At 36.5% G+C, this 19667-nt stretch overlaps 1 protein-coding gene across 2 annotated transcripts in view; it reads right to left on the bottom strand.

Annotated features, from left to right (window-relative positions):
• The window catches only part of ATL1 (atlastin GTPase 1), a 67069-nt gene that overhangs the window by 29647 nt on the left and 17755 nt on the right, over nt 1-19667 (bottom strand). For both annotated transcript variants that reach the window (XM_047735429.1, XM_047735428.1), the window contains exons 2-6: nt 7908-8155; nt 5827-5961; nt 5264-5368; nt 3041-3091; nt 881-937 (exon numbers count right to left, since the gene is read on the bottom strand). In XM_047735429.1, the coding sequence (XP_047591385.1) occupies nt 881-937; nt 3041-3091; nt 5264-5368; nt 5827-5961; nt 7908-8155 (596 nt within the window). The remainder of the gene's footprint in view (nt 1-880; nt 938-3040; nt 3092-5263; nt 5369-5826; nt 5962-7907; nt 8156-19667) is intronic.

Here is a 19667-nt window from a genome sequence, read left to right as displayed (position 1 = left end):
TAAGGCTCTTTGACTTCATTATAATCTCCTGGTTCTTGATCTATAAAGAAGGCTGGGACAGAGGGGGCATTAGTCACAAAATAACCTGCTTATACCACTCAGTATAAGCTCAGATATTGCCCTGACATTATCCTGCTATTCCAAGCAGAGGCTGAGCTTGTTGCTATTCTGACACCCAGTGCACTGAAACAAGTGATGGTTCACACAGGTCAATGTATAAGAAAGAAAAAAGTGGGGTGCCTGGCTGGCTCAGTCGGAGGAGCACAGGATTCTGTTGGGGTCACAAGTTTGAGCCCCACATGGGGTGTAGAGATTACTTAAATAAATAAAACAGAAAGAAAGAAAGAAAGAGAGAGAGAGAGAGAGAAAGGAAGAAAGGAAGAAGGAAAGAGAGAGAAAGAGAAAGAAAGAAAAGGAAGGAAGAAAGAAAAAAGCACCTTCAAAAAACTCGCCCCCACTCAGTATACTGTCTCTGGTACTCATTTAGCTTTTGCTGCATCTTGTAACCCCTTCTATTTTCCTAGGGATCTTGTTTGTTTTTAACTTTAATGCTTGACAAATTCATCAATTTTTAAAATTTTTTTTAGTTTTTGTGACATCTCTAGGGTTGGATTTAAGGGAGAACAGATGATATTCTTGTAGAAACCAAAATATCTAGTTCATCTTTTCATCTTCCCATTAAAAAAAAAAAGTTTGTTAATTTTTTATTTCCTTATTTTAATCTCCTACTTGGCATCAAATAGCATTAACAAAGTTATCAAAGTACTTCTTGAATGAAATAAAAAAGGAAGAAATGTGACCCTCCCAATTAATTAATATACCTGGCTATGCCCTTCAGAAAATTTAATAAGAATTTACCATCATTTTATACTCCACTCACCTGAAATGGTTTCAGGAATATTTCCTCCATTGCCAGTCTGCCATACTCAGTGAAAAGCTAGATGGAAAATCACACACACACACACACAAACACCACAGAGAAAAATTTCAGTATCAGCAAAGTTCTACTTCTGTGCTTTCTTTTTTTCCCTCACTGAGACATAGTACTCTATTATTAAGGTTACAATAGTCATTTTAAGGAGCTAAGTATTAGGTAAAGCAGAACTACAGAAATTTTTAAATTTAAATTCAATTAATTAACATATAATGTATTATTAATTTCAGAGGTAGAGGTCAGTGATTCATCAGTCTTATATAATACCCAGTACTCATTATATCACGTGCCCTCCTCAATGGCCATCACCCAGTCACCCCATCCCCCCACCCCCAACAGAACTGCGGTAATTTTTAAATAAAAAATTAAGGACATAAAGTACATGTTAAAAATAAAGTTTCCACTTCAGGCTAATACCTTTATATCAAGATGTAGGACAGTTTTTTATAAGAGATGGGGCAGAAAGTAACATGGTAAATAACCTTTCAAAGCAGAACTTGCACAGATCAGACCAGAGAGCCATAAACTATGTTGGACATATTTACAGAAGTTGTTGCCTGAGGAAATTTAATGGCACGATGGACTACAAAGGCATAAAGGCATGTGGCTTAAAAATACAATCAGATATACCACATTCTCTCCTTTCCAATTGCTCCCAGTTGAGAGGAACCATATCAGTTTTTGTGTTGCCAGAAATGTAAGGTTTTAGAGAACAAAGACCTGAGGGGGTAACTGTGATTAGGCCTCTGATGACCATTTCATCCACACCAGCCCAGTGGGTTTCCCCAGCTGGTTAGTCTTCATCCACAAGACTAACAAGCCACGGCAGTTTCTCAGAGCTGGGGCGGAACTGATACAGAGGACTCCCACCCCTTGCCCATTTAGGATAGCTCCCACAGCACCACCCTGCCTCTCTTGCAGAAGGATCTAGGAAGCCAAGGGTAATTACTAACTATCTGATTAGAGTGATTCAATGAAAGTCTGGAATATCATAGCTAAAAGGCAGCTGGTCCAGCGATTAGACACTCACATTAGAATCATCTACTAATGTAACTGGAATTCACAATCTTTTCAGGCTGAGGTGTTGTCATTTACAGGAAAAATTTTAAATGCTCTCAGAAAAAGATGACTTACTCAATATCAAAATCCAAAATCAGCCTTCTTAAGAAATCCCTAAGCTGGTATTGAACACTGTCATACCATTAGCTTGGAAAATAATCAGCTAGGTTATGACACAGGCCTGAAGCATAAATCATACTTATCATAAGAAACAATTATTCAGTGTATGGCCTATTTGTCATAAATGTAATGTGATATACTAGAAATGTATTTGGGAATAGTGCTGGATATGAACTCTCAAATGTGATTTTCAACATCACAGGTTACCCTGTTTTATTATCTTTTGTTGTCTATTAAATTTGTACATGGCTCTTATTGCCCAGACAGAATATATATTTAAAGCAAAATTTTCTATAAAATATGCAGAGGGAAACTATCAGAGAAACAATAGGCTTTGCTCTGTAGCCATATAACATGCATTGAAAGACAGCAGAGAGCTGTGAACTACCTTAGAAATATCTCATCTTTTACTGATTTGAGATTTAAACGCTGCTTGGAGAGTGGAAGGAGCACTGAGCCCCTGAGATACCCAGATCTCTAGTCCCACTCTATCACTAATTAGCCACATGAGTTTAGGCAAGTCATTTACTATTTTCAGCCAAATTTACCTCATCTGTAAAATATGGAGGATAAATGTACTTTTTACTTCCATGAGTTATTTATTTTATAACTGGGTCATCAACACATTTTGGGTCATTTTTAAATCAAAGAGTCTTTTCTCTAATCTGTCATATATAGTCACAATTATAGGGCCAACAGCAAGTAGCTTTAGAGTAACAAAGAAATTTGAAAACTGAATTAGAAAGAACATAACCATACAGGGCTGAAACGAGAAACCTGGAAATAGGACAACTTCTATTTGCTTATGTTTCTAAATCTTTCTGAATTCAGTTTTCCAAGTAGAAGAAGGCCCAACAAAATCTATATATCCTCAAAAGATGACCAGATATGTTAAAAAAAAAAAAAAAAGAGTATACATATTGTTACCTGGAGGTGCTGAAGATCATCCTCCTGGACATTCTGGGATAAGTTATATACCTTAAAAAATAAAGTTAAAATGAGAAAATAATTAGCATCCTCCAAAGGACTTACTTTGTCATTTTTTATTTTTATAAATATCAATGTTCACAAAATCAAACTCTCTGAAGTGTATTCTTATATAATGGTATTTATAAGACCTTGATAAAGTAATAAAGCTTGAAAGACAATAGACAAAGTACAATGATCATAAAATTGTTCTAGAAACATCAAAGCCACCTCTCTGGAGACTAAGCAGTCAATAAAATAATCATTCTTACAAGCATACCAGAATAAAAGCAATCTAGATCTGAATAACCCATACATAAAATTTTGCCTTAAAAATTATGTTGACCTTTTCACAATTAATTAATTTAGTTAAGCCTATAGATAGTTCTCTCACACTGAAGTTAGGTTTCAAATATCAGGCTCATATCTTTATACATATGCATTACTGCTTCATGAATGCATGAAGAGAACACAGCACTAAGATGACATTCTTTTTTTTTTTTTTTGAGGGCTAACTTCAAAAAAAGCTAAGGATGCTTATATGTTTATGTATTGACAAAAAGAACATACTTTGTGTACTTATTTAAATAACAGATTATTTCTAATGTAATGAAAAGTCATTACTAGGGACTTAGATTTTTCAGTGAAAATATTCAATGTCTTCAGGTAAAATATAAATAATAAATATTAAAAAGGCAAAGTCAATCCTGTTTTAATTGGCTTGCTTATACTGCTGATTATGAAGAAATCTTTCTCTGCTCACTTATAATTCCAGCCTTGACTTATTTATCCCAACCACTTTGCCTTTCCTACCTTTTAAACTATCTCACCTCTCTTTATTTATTTATTTATTTTTTTTGACAGAGAGAAATCACAAGTAGGCAGAGAGGCAGGCAGAGAGAGAGGAGGAAGCAGGCTCCCCGCTGAGCAGAAAGCCCGATGTGGGGCTCGAACCCAGGACCTGGGATCATGACCTGAGCCGAAGGCAGCGGCTTAACCCACTGAGCCACCCGGGGCGCCCTCACCTCTCTTTAACCATCGGTTTCTTGGCCACTATTTCTTCCTGCTCTTTCTAATGAATAGAAAATATCTAAAACTGTCTTAAAATCTTTCATGTTCTATGTTCTATGACTAGAGTAAAACTCTCCAAGGACTTGCAAGACAATCTGTAAAGCCTACAATAACCTCAAAAACAATACTTAAAAAAGACAAAGAAAGAAAAAAGGAAGGGAAGATAAAAAAAAATTTTTTTAAGATTTTATTTATTTATTTGGCACAGGAGCAGAGGGACAGGCAGAGAAAGAGGGAGAGAAAGAATCCCAAGCAGACCCTGCACTAAGCATAGAGCCCAACATGGGGCTTGATGTCAGGACCCTGAGATCATAACCTGAGCCAAAATCAAGACTGGGAGGCTCAACCGACTGAGCCACCCAGGTACCACAAAGATAAAAATTTTTGTAAGACATTTACTTATCTAAATGTATAATAAGTGTTTTAAAAAGTTGGGCTAGCATCTTAAAACAAAAACAAAACAAAAAAAACCCCACCTGGGTAGCTTAGTTGATCAAGCATCTGACCCTTGATTCTGCCTCAGGTCATGAGCTCAGTGTCCTGAGATTGAGCCTCGCATCAGGCTCCACACTGGTGGACACTGCTTGGGATTTTTTCTTTCCCTCTTCCCCTGCCCTCCCCTCCTAAGCACCCCCCACTTCCACATCACATGCATGCACACTCTGTCTCTCTAGAAAAGAAAAAAAGCTGGGAAAGCATATGTTTTCATACTTAGAAATGTTTATACTGGCTATGTAAAAAAAATTGCCTTTAGAAATTTTGTTTCAGTAAGTGTAACTTACAATAGGTAGTTTCAATGTATCTATCTGCATACATTATAAAACTTAATATTATTGAGTTTATTATAGGCTTTAAACCGAAAAAAATTATCAATAAGATAATACAAACTTTTCTGACTATAGACTGTTTGGAAATTGAACAGAAATTAGGTAACAGTAACCAAAACAATTCTACTCTTATAGAAATGCTAAGAACTTGTATGCTAATTGAGGCAAATAACATATTATAATTTCTGTTGTTTGTCTTACTACCACATGTATGTAGGAACACATATATTCATAAATTTTGGTTAAAGAAACAGCCATCTCAAAATGGATTCATTTTATTCCATACCTGTATCGAGCTGATCATTGTGCTAAGTGCAAATACTGTGGCTGAATCTCTCAGAGTTGACTGACTATCAAAGGTTCCCTGAGTATCCATCAATAGGACTGCGACCTACAGGCAAGTAGAGAACATCACTGATATTTTATAGAACAGGTGCAGTATTAGGGTTACTACAAATTTAACACCATAAGAACTAAAGCAAACCATTATCAATGAATACTTCAAAGGTAATTTTCTATATATGCCATGAGTGCCACAGAAACTAATAATATTAACTAGCTGAATACTATAATGATTAGTTTTTACTGATAATCTGACATAACAGAAACAGTACTGCAACAAAGTATAGATGTTAGCTTGCTGATCTGCTGCTCTACTATCCCTGTGATTTTGCCACCTTGATCAATAGAAAGGGAAAGATGAATGCGCAATAGGATGTTACCTACTTCCCTTTAAATTTTCATGTCAAATAGCCAAAATTGGTTTTCAAAAGATCATTTTTGAGGATCCTGGAATGTGATAACTCTTGCAAGTGAAATTCAATTTTCTTTACGAACTTTGCATCATACCTTCTTGCCATCAGGTTTATTGATAAGGAAGACTTCACTCCATATTTGGATTCCTGTGGTCTCTCGTTCAGACCCACCTCTCCATGAAAAACCAGTCAGTGGTTCATTGTAATCTCCAACCCAGTCGACTGATTCCTATAAATTAAAAAAGTCTGTGACATGGAACTGGGTATGTGGTATAGTTTTTTCGACACATCAATTCTGGTTCGTATCTCTCTCCAACTATAGTCAAAAAGAAACCATATATTCACATCTACTGTATGATTCAATTACTTTATCTAAGATATTTTTACAGAGGAGCACTATCTGCTACATTTTATTCTAGGTTCTGGGAATACAAAGATATCATTCCAGACCAGAGAAAGCTCACAACCTTAAAAAAAAAAAAAAAAAAGAAAGAAGGAAAAGACAGACAGACATGCTAATGAACCAGTATGTTGCCATGTATATTAGGCATATTAGGCATAAATAGAAGCATAGGAAAAGAAATAACTAACTCTTGGTCACGTAAGACTTAATAGAGAGGTGGTGTTTGTGCTAAAATTTGAAGGATGCTTGGGAATTTCCCAGGAGAGCAAACCTGGGAAGGGTGTTCTAGAAACAAAGATATAAAGATAGGAGAGAGGATATTATGTCAGGATATACACAGTCATAATACATACAAACACTTTGGTATTGGGGAAAGAGGGAGTGAACAGCAAGAGGAGAGGAACCTAGTAGTGTTGCAGAAAAACAAAAACATAAGAAATCTGTTACACTTTAATCTGGCAAGTGCTCTTTAACAAAGCAACATGACAAGTGTTATCGAGCATTTAATTTTAATGCTTATTTCACAGTTAAAACTATGAATATGTCTAAAACTGTATAATCCCAAAGAATGGAGACTAATTTTGTTCACTTAATTTTCCCAACCATGTTAAGTAGCATACTAACGTTGATATGCTAGAAACAGAGAATGCCAAGAGTTCTGTTTGGTTTCAAAGCCTAAAATATTTTGGCAGTTCTAGTCTTGATTTGTTTGAACTGAAGCTAGAGATAGAAGATATTGAAGTTAACTTTACAAAACTATTCAAAAATACCCTAACTTGAAAGAGCAATCCCAAATAAATAATTATGGTAGTGTGTCCATTCTGCCTCCACATCCATATTTGCAACAGAATTGCTATGGGTAAAAGGGTAGAAAATTATATTGGGATGCTCTCCATTCCCAACCTTCTGTTCCTTGACTCTGTTATCTTCCTGCTTTTGGTTTATCCTAGGTCCCTTAAAGACTCATTTCTGTGCCACACTGTTGTCTCAAATGTTATGACACTGTTGGTTGCCTTTGGGGGTGGGGTATGATGAGAATCAGGTGGAAAAAGATAGGAAAGAATTTTCTGGGGTAACAGCAAGATATACGTGCTAGAAGTTGGGCCCATGTAGGCATACGCAATTTCAAAAAATAATAAGCAAATGTACACCTAAGATTCGTGCATGTAACTGTAATGTAAATTTTACAACAAAAGAAACCAACTAAGCATGGAAATATATGATAATGATACAGGTTGAAATATTTGTGAGGAAGTGTGCTAAAGTCAGCAATTTACTTTGAAATGAATTTAAAAGATCAGGTGCAGTGATGGGTGTAAAGAGAGAACAGTAGCTAGAGACACAGATGATAAAGCAAGAATATGAATGATAATGGTAAAATCTAGGCAGCAGATACCTAGGTCTTCACTGTAAAATTCTTTTAACTTTGCTGCATGCTTGAAATTTGTCATAATAAATGTTGGGGAGAAAATGATTATAATAAAAAAGTTAGGATAAAAGTTATTTGATACATTTTAAACACTCTAACATGTAAAGTTTATAATCCTATCACTATGATGCATCTCATTCTAAAAGAATAAAAAAAAATAAGTTCTATTCCAAAGGAAATGTGGGAAAGTGGTCCATGGAGTTTAGTGCCCAGAGCACTGAAGCTGGAATGGCTCTAGCACAGGGTATGTGAAAACGGAAGTGGGAAACCTGAGACTACTAAATAAAAACACAAAGTGACACAAACACAGAAACAAGAAAACTGTTAAAGCATTTTTATGTACCTGGTTGTACATGTATCTCAACATGAAGTCCATCAGGAATGATTTTCCTTTTCTAAATGCTCCAGCAACAGATACAGCAACAACCTCCTTGTCCCTGACAGCCTCCGAGAGAAGGATCCGATTTAGTGCAGTTTCATCTAACTCAAAGGAATGGTCATCTTTGACGATAAGGACTTGCACTGGTCCTGCCTTCTTCACCGGCTCCTCCTCCTCTGAGCTCCATTCATATGTCTTTTCTGAAAACCCGCCTGTTGAATAAAATAGCAATTTATTCAGCTAATCATCTCAAAATACCAAGAAATGTACTGATACCTCTCAATTTTCAAATCTGAAACAGGGGCACACTGGAATCAGAGATGCTCATTTTAATGACATATATGAATGTCATTAAATGTCTCAGAAAGATTTATGTCTCAGAAAGACTTATAGCTCATCTTTCTGATTATGTGACCAAATCAAAGAGAATTTTATTCTTAAGAATGCTCCAAGGCAAAGATCTGTTTGCAGAGTGAGAAAGAAAATCAAAGAAAGGATTCTACTTATGGAACACTGGAATAAAATGACTTATCCCCTAGAAATAAGTTAAATTATTCACATAAAGGATCCTTGCAACATTTTAAAAAACTGAACATACGTAGGAGGAAATACATACAGGGACTCATCACATATTTTTGAAATTGGAATAAGTTTCTAAGCACCCAGTTTTCAGCTCCCTTCATTACATGCATCCTATCTACAAAATCCTAGGTTCTTAACTGTCTTAAGACTATACCTCATAGCAATGGAATTTACAGATACTTAAATTGGATAGGGCCAGATTACAGACATCCTTCAAATTCATAGCAAAGGGGTCTAGACAAAATTCGATTTAAAGAAAAAGTTATTTGGTGTGAAGATCTTAAACAAAAGCTGTGTGACCCTGGGAAATTACTAAATCTCCCAACTCTTCATCTGTAAAATGTAAACTACTAGTAGTACCTATTAATTGGGTTGTTGTAAAGATTAAGGGAGCTACGACATGTAAAGTGCGGAGATCAGTGCTTGGCACATAGTAAACTCATAAAGGTTAGCTTTAATCACCACCATCATCATCACTACCTTGGGATTATAGATTGAACTAAGTATTCCTAGAAGAACTTTCTGCCTATTTTCAGAAATGTGTGTATGTGCGTGCATATGTATGTAAAGAATTATCATGTATATGATAAAGGGTTAATATCCAAAATGTATAAAGAATTGACACAACTAAATACAAAAAAAAAAAAAAACCCTAAACAATCCAATTAAAAAATGGGCAGAGGATCTGAATAGAACTTTTTCTACAGAAGACATGCAAATGGCCAACAGACACATGAAAAGATGCTCAACATCATTAAGCATCAAATAATGCAAATCAAAACCAAATAGATATCACCTCATACCTGTTAGAATGGCCATTATCAAAAAGACAATGAACAAGTGCTGGCTAGGACATAGAGAAAAAGGAATCCTTTTGCATTCCTCTGTAAATTGGTGAGAATGTAAATTGGTAAGACCACTGTGGAAAACAGTATGGAAAAAACTAAAAATAAAATTACTACATGATCTAGCAATTCCACTTCTGGGTATTGATCTGAAGAAAATGAAAGGACTAGCTCAAAAAGATGTGTGCACCCCTATTTTCATTATAGCATTATGTATAATACCCAAGATACAGAAACAGTCTAAGAACAACTTAAGTGTCCACTGATGAATGAAGGGATAACGAAATGATTGTGTGTGTGTATGTACATATATGCGTGCACACACACACACACACGTATACACAATGGACTATTAAAAAATAATGAAATCTTGATCTTTGTGACAACATAGATGGACCTCAAGCACATTGTGCTAAACAGAGAAAGACAAATATGTATGGTTTCTTATATGGGGAATTAAAAAAAAACAAAAAAACCAAACTTATAGGTACAGAGAACAGCTGCTGGTTGCCAGAATTAGGGTGCTATGAGTAGAGAAATAGGTGAAGAGGGTCAAAAGGTAAAAACAAAAATAGAGACAAAGAAATCTTGTTCTCTTGTTAAGTCATTTTGAAACTGATGTTTAGTTTCTTCATATGTAAGATGGAAAGAAGTTTTCCATTTAATTGTCAGAGATCAACTTTTAGAATTAATCCTTAATATTTAAGAATTTTAGAACCCTAGACCCTGGCATTTGTGGTATATTACAAATACTGCAAGTGTGTCAAGTGACACATTCTTCTATCTACTGCCTTTGTAATGTAACTTCGTAATGCCCTTCCACTTTGACTCTGGGGTCAGCCATGTGATTTGCTTTAGCAGACATGACACAGCAGAGGATTCTTAGAAAAGGCCTTGTGTTTTTCATTTTGCTCTTTCACTTCTGCCATTCCCCCTGTGAATATTCCCAAACTAGTCTGCTGCAGGATGAGAGACACTAGGAGCAAAGGCAAACAGCCCAGTTCCAACCAAGCCCCATAGCAAACCCACCCCAAGCCATATGACGGAGCTCAGCCAAGACCAACAGTTGTCTAACAACTATTTTAACACGTCTGATCAATAAATGCTTATTGTTCTATGCCCTTGAGGTTTTGTGGTTATTATGCAGCAAAACAGACAATAAACTACTGGTACAGCCTACAATCCCTTACTTTAGAAGGACAGTACAGAGTAGTAGTTAAAAACACAGGCTCTGAAACCAGACTGCTGAGATTTGAATAAAGGCTTTCCCATTTCTTAGCTGAGTAACCTTCAGCAAGTTGTTTAGCCTCTTTGTGTCTACCTCATAAGGTTGCTGTGAATTAATATATTCAAGTAACACTTAGAACAGTGGCTGGTACATCGTAAATGCTGTTAGTATTACTATGGATTTAGAAAATGAAAGCCAAAGATGTAACCGACCTTGCCAAAAAAAGGATATGGAATTTCTGTAGCAGGAAATCTATCATGGATGCTTTCTTGTGTCACTATTTATTTATTCCTTTTAATATTCCAGCAAGGTATGCATTATTATCTGTATTTTTGACACATGAGGAAATTAAGAATTGGGTAATGTAACTTTTCCAAGAGCATGCCCACTAGTAAGAGATAGATACGAGTTCACATAGTTAGTAACTGTCGACCTGAGGTTAGATCCCAGGTATATAAACTTTCATCCCAGGCCTTTCTACTCTAACATTCTGTCTCTTTAGGGAAATCAAATAACTCTTAGACACCACATAAATGGGCTCATTTGCTTTGTATCAAAAGAACAGAAGATCGAAACATACACCAATTAATTCTTCAGATCAGATATATGACCTAGCCTCAAATCAACTCTTTAGAGTTATTAGTTTTGAATAAACTGGGCTCTTAAATAACCTTTCATTTAAATCTTTCAAAATATATTTAATTAGACATCCTCTCTTATGTTTGAAGGCATACCTTGGAGATATCGTGGATTCAGTTCCAGACCACCACCATAAAGCAAGTCATGAGTTTTTGGTTTCCCAGTGCCTATACAAGTTACATTTATACAACATCATAGTCTATTAAGTGTGCAATAGCATTATGTCTAAAAGAAACAAAATATATACCTTAATTTAAAACTACTTTATTGCTAAAAAATGCTAATCATCATCTGAGTTTTTAGCAAATTGTAATCCTTTTGCTGGAAGATCTTGCCTCGATGTTGATGGCTACTGACTGAGCAGGGTGATGAGTGCTGAAGTCTGGGATGACTGTGACAATTCCCTAAAATAAGACAACAATGAAATTTGCTGAATTGACCAACTCTTCCTTTTGTGAATGGTTTCTCTGTAGCATGATTGTTGTTTGACAGCATTTTACCCACATAGAACTTATTTCAAATTGAAGTCAATTCTCTCAAACCTCCGCTGCTTTACCAACTAAGTTTATGTCAGATTCTAAATCCTCTGTTGTCATTTCCAGTCTTCACAGCATCTTCACCAGGAGTTGATTCCACCTCAAGAAACCACTTTCTTTGCTCATCTGTAAGAAGCAACTCCTCAGTCAACCAAGTTTTATCCTAAGGTTGCAGCAATTCAGTCCCATCTTCATGCTCCACTTCTTTTTTTTTTAAATTATTTTATTTTATTTTATTATTTTTTAATTTTTTTTAGATTATTTAATTATTTATTTATTTGACAGAGAGAGATCACAAGCAGGCAGAGAGGCAGGTAGAGAGAGAGGAGGAAGCAGGCTCCCTGCTGAGCAGAGAGCCCGATGCGGGGCTCAATCCCAGGACCCTGAGATAATGACCTGAGCCGAAGGCAGCGACTTAACCCACTGAGCCACCCAGGTGCCCCTTTTTAATCATTTTTTAAAATTTATTTTCAACATAACAGTATTCATTGTTTTTGTACCACACCCAGTGCTCCATGCAATCGTGCCCTCTCTAATACCCACCACCTGGTTCTCCCAACCTCCCACCCCCCCACCTCTTCAAACCCTTCAGATTGTTTTTCAGAGTCCATAATCTCTCATTGTTCACCTCCCCTTCCAATTTCCCCCAACTCCCTTCTCCTAACTCCCCATGTTCTCCATGCTATTTGTTATGTTCCACAAATAAGTGAAACCATATGATAATTGACTCTGCTTGACTTATTTCACTCAGCATAATCTCTTCCAGTCCTGTCCATGTTGCTACAAAAGTTGGGTATTCATCCTTTCTGATGGAGGCATAATACTCCATAGTGTATGTGGACCACATCTTCCTTATCCATTCGTCCGTTGAAGGGCATCTTGGTTCTTTCCACAGTTTGGCAACCATGGCCATTGCTGCTATATAAACATTGGGGTACAGATGGCCCTTCTTTTCACTACATCTGTATCTTTGGGGTAAATACCCAGTAGTGCAATTTCATGCTCCACTTCTAATTCTATTTCTCGCACTGTTTCCAACACATCTTCAGTTACTTCCCCCACTGAAGTCTTTCTGAACCCCTCACAGTCATCAAACTCAGAAGTCTGAAATACTGCAACAATTACTAAAATATGACACAGGCACAAAATGAGCAAATGCTGTTGGAAAAACAGCGCGCGCGCGCGCACACACACACACACACACACACACACACACACAATGACTGTTTCTAATCTCTTGGTTCTGATCTATTCAATAATTTGTCTACATCAGCACCAATAGTATACTATCTTAATCAAAACAATTTTTGGGGGGCACCTGGGTGGCTCAGCGGGTTAAAGCCTTTGCCTTAGGCTCAGGTCATGATCCCAGGGTCCTGGGATCGAGCCCCACATAGGGCTCTCTGCTCGGCAAAGAGCCTGCTTCCCCCCCCCCCGCCTGCCTCTCTGCCTACTTGTGATCTCTCTGTGTCAAATAAATAAATAAAATCTTTAAAAAACAAAACAACAAAAAAAAACAATTTTTTTTTCTGTAAGATTTTATTTATTTGAGAGAGAGAGAGAGCGAGCACGGAGCAGGGAGGGGCAGCAGGAGAGGGAGAAAGCGTCTCAAGCAGCCTCTGTGCTGAGCGTGGAGCTCAATGCAGAGTTTGATCTCACAACCCTGAGATCACCACCTGAGATCACAGCCCGAGCCAAAAAACAAGAATTGGATGCCTAACCAACTGTGCCACCCACGTGCCCCTCAAATAGCTTTATAAAACGTCATTATGATCATATTCCTCTAATTATCACGCCTTGGCGATTTTGATCCTTCCAATATAAATATTGGAATTAATAAGTTAATTGAATTTTGTGAAACTACATTAAATTTATGGATCAATTTGGAAAGAATCAATTTTGTTACACTGTCTTCCAACCCATAAACATGAGATATCTCTCTTCAATAAGTTTTTATAATTTGGGGTGCTGAGGAAAGTAGGTTTTTTGGATTTATTGCTAGGTACATTAGATTTTATTCCTAATTATACCTTGTTTCATTGTTGTGTTTTTAATTGTGTTTTATAGCCATTGCTTGGATAAAGAAATATAATTTTCTTTAATAGATCAGTCTCATATTGAAACTACTATTCCCTATAAGTTTAATTTTTAAAAATAATGAAGTGTTGTTTCTACCTTTTTAATCTTTATGTATTTCTTTTCTCTCTCTTGTATCATTGGACATTCTACACAATGTTGAATAGCAGAGGGAATCCTGGACACAACTTCTGATTTTAGTGAGCATAACTTCCTGATTTTAATGGGACTGCTTCCAATATTTGAGTTCATATTTGTTATAGTTTGGTGTGCTTTGGAAGATAACTTCATCTTGTTAAGAAACTTCTCTACTGGTTTGCTATGAGTTTTCAAAAATCATAAATGGAAAATGAATTTTATCAAATATCTTTTCTGTATCTGTTGAGATGATCACCAGGTTTTCCACCACCACTCTGTTAATGTAGTGAGTAATACAGCTTTACATTTTTTATTAAACCTAGTATTTTCAGGGTACAATATTTATATACTATTGATACAGTTTGGTAAAATTTTGTTTAGGAATTGTGCATCTATATTCACCAATGAATTGAGTCTATCATTTTCCTTTCTCATTTTGTCTTTGGCTAGTTTAATACTCAGTTATATTAGCTTTATAAAAGGACTTGGCAATGTTTCCCTTTCTATCTTCAAAACAAGTTTGTAACAAAAAATTAGGGTGAACTGTTCTTTGAAATTTTGATAGATCTTGCTTTAAAACCATCTGGACCTGCTCTTTTCTTTGTGAGATGATTTTTAACTGTTACCTCAATTTCATTGATACTAATGATCCAGTAGTGACATTAGTACTAATAAAGTTTTGTATTTCTTCAGAAATTTTTTGGTGCATTTTATCTTTCTAAGAATTTTTCTCCATTGTCTAAAATTTCAGACAAAATGTAGGCAAAGATGTAAAATATTTAAACAGTATCATTAGCCAGCCTAACCAAGTTGACATCTAATAATTACAAAACCATATAGTCTTTTATTTATTTTTTTAAAGATTTTTTATTTATTTATTTGACAGAGTGAGATCACAAGCAGGCAGAGAGGCAGGCAGAGAGAGAGGAGGAAGCAGGTTCTCCGCTGAGCAGAGAGCCCGATGCGGGGCTCGATCCCAGGACCCTGAGATCATGACCTGAGCCGAAGGCAGCGGCTTAACCCGCTGAGCGACCCAGGTGCCCACAAAACCATATAGTCTTTTAAAGTTCATATGGGATATTCACCAAATAGACCAGGTACTGGTTCATATATCAGATCTAAGCACATTTCAAATTTCTAAAATACTGCAAAAAATATGTTCTCTGACAATAGAGAAATTAAACTAGAAATAAGTATATATTTAGAAAATTCCTAAATATTTTGAAATTAAGCAGTAAATTTCTAAATAACCTATAGATAAAAGAAAATATCATAATGGAAATTAGAATATGTTGTAAACTAAATAATCTAATGAATCTGGTCCATTCATCAGCAACACTATACCCTACCTTAATCAAATAGCTTTATGAAAAGCCATTACATATAGTAGGGCAAACCTGTCTCCTATCTTCTAATTATTATCAGTTGGGGCAATTTTGACTCTTTCTATATAAATGTTAGAATCAGTAGGTTGGAGTGTAGTAGCTTATTTATACAGAAATAGTGAAAATATGACATAACAGAAACTTGCTTAGAAGAAATTTACAGCTTGAAATGTATTTAGTAGAAAAGATGTTTGAAAAAGCATAATATAAATTCATCTTAAGTGAGAAAAAAATAACATTAAATTCAAAGAAAAGAAAAAGCAGGAATAAAGATGTCAGAAACCAATGAACTGGGAATAGAGATCAACAAGAATGATTTAATAATCTAAGACTAATCAAAGAAAATAAGAGGGAAAAGTCACAAATCAACAATTTCAGATATGAAAAGGGGTAAGGGAAATCACTACAGATCCTACAGATATTTAAAAGATAATATGTGGAGAATGACATCAGCATCATGGTGACATGAGTCCTTTCCTTTCTCTCTCCTCTCTGATTTACAAGTAACTGGACATCCGTAACCAAAAGAAGAAAAAGAAGAAGGAGGAGGAGGAGAAGAAGAAGAAAGAATGAATGAGAGAACGAACGAACAGGCCTTTCCACAGCTTACTATGACACCCAAGAGATCCATCCATCTATGCACCGAAAAGTGGGTGGACTGGATGGCAGAGGAGGTTGCAGGGAGAGAGAAAAAGCCATGGAGCCTAGGGCTGTAGAGCCTCCAGCATCAAGTGCAGTAGCTGGGACCACATACAAGCCTTTAAAGAGATGGAGAGTAAAGACAGGGAGTGGGGGTCTGCCAGGCTGGTTCTGCATTCCACAGCTGGGGGGACCTTTGCTCTCTCTGAGGTAAGACTGCAGTGAATGGGGGGAGGAAAAGGAAAGAGAAGTAGGAACTGAAGGAAAATGTCTCCTGTTGTTTGCCTCAGGCAAAAGAACCACCTAGGACCTCTGGGACCCCCACCTCCTCCATTTAAGGAGTCCCTACTGGGCTGGCCTCCAGCTATGGGCACACCCACAATCCCAAGTGTTGAGTACCTCCCCCAACTCTAAAGCTGCTGCCCTTTTTTTATTCCCCCCAGCCAGTTTTACATATATGTGTACATACACATATATACATATACATAGATACACACATAGACATAGACATCGCTGTAATGGAAACCAAAAACTTGAACTATAGTGCCACCTTCTGGAAAACAAAGGAAGATCCCTAATTACCAAACCTGTTGAACTGTTGAAATCAAAGCAAAAAAACCTTGCCTAAATGAGAAAGGTATTTGTAACTTCAAATGTGATAGCAGAGGCAGTTTTCATCAAACAGCACAAAAAGTCATGGTCATAGGGTATTATAGAAAGAAAATGACAATTTTCCAGCAACCAAACCCAAAGACATGGAATACTGTGATCTGATAAAGAATTCAAAATTGCTGTTACAGAGGTGCCTGGGAGGGTCAGTTAGTTAAGTGTCCAGCTCTTGGTTTCAGCTTAGGTCATTATCTCATGGGTGAGATCAAGCCCTGAATCAAGCCCCACATCACGCTCCATGCTCAGCGGGGAGTCTGCTTGAAGATTCTCTCCCTCAGCCCTTCCCCCAACTCGTGCTTGCTCTCTCTCTCACTCTCTCTCAAATAAAATAAATCTCTAAGAAAAATTGCTTTTGTGGAGATACTCAATGAGCTACAAGAAAACTCAGAAAGGCAGTATAATGATCTCAGAAATAAAATTAATGAATAAGGGCACATGGGTGGCTCAGTCAGTTAAGCATCTGCCTTCTATTCAGGTCACGATCTCAGGGTCCTGGGATTGAGCTCCACATCAGGCTCTCTGCTCAGCAGGGAGTCTACTTCTCTCTCTCAATCTCCCTCCATGTTCTCTCTCTCTCCAAATAAATAAATAAAATCTTTGAAAAAAAATTAATGAAAAGAAGGAGTACTTTATTTACCAAAGAGACTGAAATTCTGGAGCTGGTGAACTCAGTAAATGAAATGAAGAATGAGTTAGAATGCACTGGAAATAGAGATCAGATGTAAGAGAGAATTAGCAAGCTAGAAGATAGGAATCTAGAGGCAATTCAGGTTGGGTACCTGGCTGGCTCAGTTGGTAGAGCATGAGGCTCTTAACTCTGGGGTCATGAGTTCAAGTCCCACATTGGGGTAGAGCTTGGTAATGAAATCATAGCATAAAAATTTTTTTTAAGATTTTATTTATTTATTTGTCAGAGAGGAAGAGAGAGAGAGACACACACACACAAGCAGGCAGAGAGGCAGAGAGAGAAGCAGGCTCCCTGCTGAGCAAGGAGCCTGATGCGGGACTCGATCCCAGGACCCTGGGATCATGACCTGAGCCGAAGGCAGCAGCTTAACCCACTGAGCCACCCAGGCATCCCTAAAATTTTTTTTACATCAAAAATAAGAGGAATAATAAAAGGATGGAACTTCTAGAGGTGAATGAAGATAAATTGCTATGAGCTGAGAAAAGACTTTTTTTAATCTATGAAATGTTTTATGTAAAACATAAAAGCATTATGGTGAGCACATAACAAAATCTAAAGCAGTGATATAAAAACATAAAAAAAACAACAGGAGACTGAGGAGAGCACCATGGAAAACTACCAACTTATAAAGGTAGACAGAAACAGAAGAAAGAAGAAACAGTGGAGAGAAAAATAACCAAAAGGCAAAAGATAAAATAGCCATAGTGAATCCTTGCGTATCTATAATATAAATGAATTGAACTCACCAAAGAAAAGGCACAGAGGGGCTAGATGGAGTAAAAAACACAACAAAATAAGACCCAACTATATGCTGCCTACAGGAGATTCCTTTCAGCTCTAAAGATACACCAGGCTCAAAGTGAAAGAATGGAAGATACTTATTCCAAGCAAATGGAAACAAAAATGTGGGAATAGTCATGTTTACATCCAACAAAAAGACTTCAAGTCAAAAAAAGGTTAATAAGAGACAAAGAAGGCCAATATATAAAGATAAAAAGGACAGTATATCAGATCATAAATATTTATGTTCCCAAGAACCAAGCACCAAAATATATTAAGCAAATAGTTACAGATCTTAAGGAGAAATAGATAACAATAAGATCATTGTAGGGGACTTCAATATTCCACTATCAGCAATGGATAGATCATCCGGATAGAAAAACAAGAGCAGATATTGAAATAGAACACACTTTAGAACAAAAGGACTCAATAAATATACGGAATATTTTATCCAACAACAGCAGAATACACACTCTTTTCAAATGCATACAGTACAATCTCCAAGACAGCTGATATTATAGGTCACAAAACAAACTTAAGCAAGTTTAAGAACACTGAAATCATGCCAACTATCTTCTCTGACCACAATGGTATGAAACTAGAAAACAACAACAGGAAAGTGAGAAGATTGACAAATATGTGGATACTAAACAACACACTTCTAAACAAAGCATTGGGTCAAAGAAGAAAACAAAAGGGAAATAAAGGAGAATGTGTTTGGCACGCTTGAGGAACAGGAAGGAGTATGGTATGGGTGGAGCCAGTTGGGAAGGTGGTAAGGGGCCAGACCAACAGACTTAGACAAGCACAGACCTGAAATGATCTGCAACAGAGTGAATACTGGGGGTGAGAGAAAGAAAAAAGACTTCAGTAGATGTTTGTATATGATTATCCTTTTCTACTCTACCTTTGTGTACAAGGTGTGAATGAAACAGATAGCTCCAAACTTTTAGTTTATATCCTTCAGACTTCGGAGAGTTACATATAGGCTTTATGAAGAAAAGGGAAATTATAGGGCCACCTGGGTGGCTCAGTCGGTTAAGTGTCCACCTTTAGGTCAGGTCATGGTCCCAGGGTCCTGGGATCAATTGAGCCCTGTACTGGGCTCCCTGCTCAGCAGGAAGCCTGCTTCCCCCTCTCCCTCTGCTGCTCCCCCTCTCTCGCTCTCTGTCAAATAAATAAAATCTTTTTAAAAAAAGAAAAGAAAAGGGAAATTATATAATTAATGTGATGTAAGTATGCTGTAAAATAAAATATCTGAATCATGACTATAAAATAATGAAATGGTTTATGAAATGAAATTTCATTACAACGTAGGCAAAAAGGAATAGTAAGTATTCCTTTTTGATAAAAAATCATTTAAAATGTAGAAATAATTTTTTATTAAGTAACAGAATGAATAAAAAATAGAATGAATCTGTTAAATGTTTATAAATATATAGACATTAGTTTGTATCTCATCTAAAGTTAAGAAAGGCTTCCTATCTGAAGCCTATCATAACCATCAATCTATCTATAT

Source organism: Lutra lutra, chromosome 7, assembly GCF_902655055.1.
Source record: "Lutra lutra chromosome 7, mLutLut1.2, whole genome shotgun sequence".
NCBI lineage: Eukaryota > Metazoa > Chordata > Mammalia > Carnivora > Mustelidae > Lutra > Lutra lutra.
Note: the sequence above shows the minus strand (reverse complement) of the source record. Positions and strands in the feature narration are given on the sequence as shown.